The 2,725-nt window shown below is 31.8% G+C and overlaps 1 protein-coding gene across 1 annotated transcript in view; it reads left to right on the plus strand.

Annotated features, from left to right (window-relative positions):
* LOC106460319 (ras GTPase-activating protein gap-2-like) overlaps positions 1 to 2,725 on the plus strand; it is a 30,703-nt gene that overhangs the window by 24,459 nt on the left and 3,519 nt on the right. The window contains exon 16 of the mRNA XM_022387015.1: positions 454 to 889. Within this exon, the coding sequence (XP_022242723.1) occupies positions 454 to 889 (436 nt within the window). The remainder of the gene's footprint in view (positions 1 to 453; positions 890 to 2,725) is intronic.

Genomic DNA, 2,725 nt, shown 5'->3' on the forward strand with positions numbered 1-2,725 from the left:
CTCGCTGACGCAACACAGGAGATAAAATAAAAAAAAAACAAGAAATATTAAAAAATTACTTCCAGTAGCTTTGTGGTAAGTCTGAACATTTATATCAAGGAAATTTCCTTTAAAGGCAAAATTATCTGAAAAACAAATTGAAACGGACAGAATTACCTGGTGAAGCAAGAAAAAAAAATTGTAACCAATCACAATATTGAATTTTGTAAGCCTAAAGTACATCAATCAAAACTGAATTAATGTTTGCAAATCATTGGGCCATTTTGCTTTTTTTTCAAATATTTGGTAAGTTTCACCTTGCTCTATTGTGATACAGATACTACGAATGTTTTCATTTTTGAATTTTGAGAATGTTCTTAAATTGCTGAACTATATGCATATATTATTAACAAGAAGCTTTTTACATAATCAAAATATAAGCTATGTTTGTATTTACATTTTTCTTTTTAATAGGAAACATAGAGGTAGTAGAATTCCAGCTGAAAACATGAATACATCAGATGATTATGTAAAAATAGAAGCACTGGTGGAGAACAGAAAATATCCTGATGAAGAGCAAAAAAGCACTTTTTTTAACACTCAAAAGGGTGATAAACACTCCAGTTCTCCCTTAGTCCAGAATGGAAATATCTTGATGCACAGAACTTTGGAAAGAAACATAGCTGGTGAACAAAAAACAGACAAAGAAAGACATAGAAGCTTTGACTTTGACTCTTTGGTATCTTTTATAAGAAGTCCACATGCAATAGATGCAAGCTATCCATTAAAGGTCGAAAATAAACCATCAGAAATAGTATTGAGCAAAAATGTTCGTAACAGTGATTACGATAAAGTGGCATATGAAAGTAATCTCCACACAAAACCTGGCAGCCATAACTCCATTTGTAAGGTATGTGTAGCTTTTTATCTTACCGTGTTAAGTCAGTAATGTATATTTCTATCACATATGAATTCCTGTAAATAACAAGGTTCTGGCAGACATTGTAAAGATGCTCTGAAAAATTTAGAAGAGTGATTGTAACAATAATTTCAAATCTAATAATTGTTATTTTTTCAGATTTAAAATTTCTAAAGTAACATTCTGTTCTTTGCTGAAAGGATGATAAATATAAGTTTTTTTATGCATTAGAGTAATTTTTCTCTATATCAATTCTGATATTGTAAATGCAATATATATTTATATATTTTATTGGGAAATTTAAAAAATGATGATAAACTTCTGGTCCAGATAATATTTCTCAAATGGTTTTTTTAGGAGGTTAAGATGGACAATTGAGCCATTTGCTTCTCTTTTCAAGGAAGGTTATAAAAATTTTCCACATGATTATAGGCTTATTAGTCTTACACAGTGCTGGGAAAAGTTTTTGATTGTCTGATAAAAGATGCTTTACAAAGTCAGTTAAGAAAGTTTGAAATTTTGTTGGATAGTCAGTGTGGTTTCAATATGGAAAATTCTTAACTTATTACCTTTTGACATTCTTTGAAAAAGTTACTGCTTATATAGATGAAGATACGAGTCTGTATTTGATGTATCTAGATTTTCAGAAAGCATTTGGCTAGGTGCAGTGTAAAAGGCTTGTTGAAAAATTATCTTTTTAGGTGTGTAGGTTAGGTTGGCTCATTGGATAGAAAGCTGAGGGTTGTTATAAATGGAATTCAATCAGACTGGATTAATGTCACAAGTGGAGTAGCACAAGACTCAGTCTTAGGACTTTTGCTATTTTTGATTTACATGACATAGATGAATGAATGGTCAATAAATTACTTAAATTTGCTGAGGGTATTAAGGTTTTGGGTGTTGCTGGCAATGAGGAGAATGCTGCTGTTTTACAAAATGATTTGGCTTATTTGGTGAGTTAGGCAAATAAATAGCAGACGGCTTTTAGTTACAGTAAATGCAAGGTAATTAAATGGAATATTATAATTCGAATTACAAAAATAGTTTGACAGGAATAACCTTTAACAATGTTATGAAAGAAAAGGATCTTGGTGTTCTGGTTCATCAGTCTCTTAAGTCATCCAAGTAATGTGCTGTTCTAGTGGCAGACCAAATAGGATTTTAGATTGTATCTACATAAACATTGAATACAAGTCAAAAGAGATTATAATTTCATTGTACACGTCACTGGTTAGGCCACATTTGGAGCATTGGTTTAGTCTTGGGCTCCTTACACTAGGAAAGACATTGAATTGTTGGAAAGGGTTCAGAGGAGGATATATACTAGGATGATACCTGGAATGGAAAGGTTGTTCATATGAGGAGGGGTTAAGATATCTGGATTTGTTTTCTCCTGAAAAAATAAGAGTTAGAAGGGATCTAATTGAGGTATTTAAGATTGTTAAGGGAATTGATAGTGTTGATGCATCATCTTTCTTTCATACTTGATGGAGAGAATAGTAAAACTAGGGGACACAAATATAAATTTTGGCAGGGTAGGAGTCATCTTCAGCTAAGATAGTCTTATTTTTCTAACAGGATGGTTGGCCTTTGGATGTGGTGGATACAATAAATTTAAGGGAGGTTAAGGGCTGTTTGATAAATATTTAGGTGATAAAGGCTGGCTTTGAGTGTTTTATTTTTATTCTGCAGTTTCGTGTAATACATGGGATGGCCTAAATGGATCAAATGTCCCTTATTGTCCTTAAATTATGATATACACACAGACAGACAGACACACACACACATATATATATATATATATATATATATACATACTGTTACGTC

This window comes from Limulus polyphemus, unplaced genomic scaffold (assembly GCF_000517525.1).
Source record: "Limulus polyphemus unplaced genomic scaffold, Limulus_polyphemus-2.1.2 Scaffold751, whole genome shotgun sequence".
Lineage (NCBI taxonomy): Eukaryota > Metazoa > Arthropoda > Merostomata > Xiphosura > Limulidae > Limulus > Limulus polyphemus.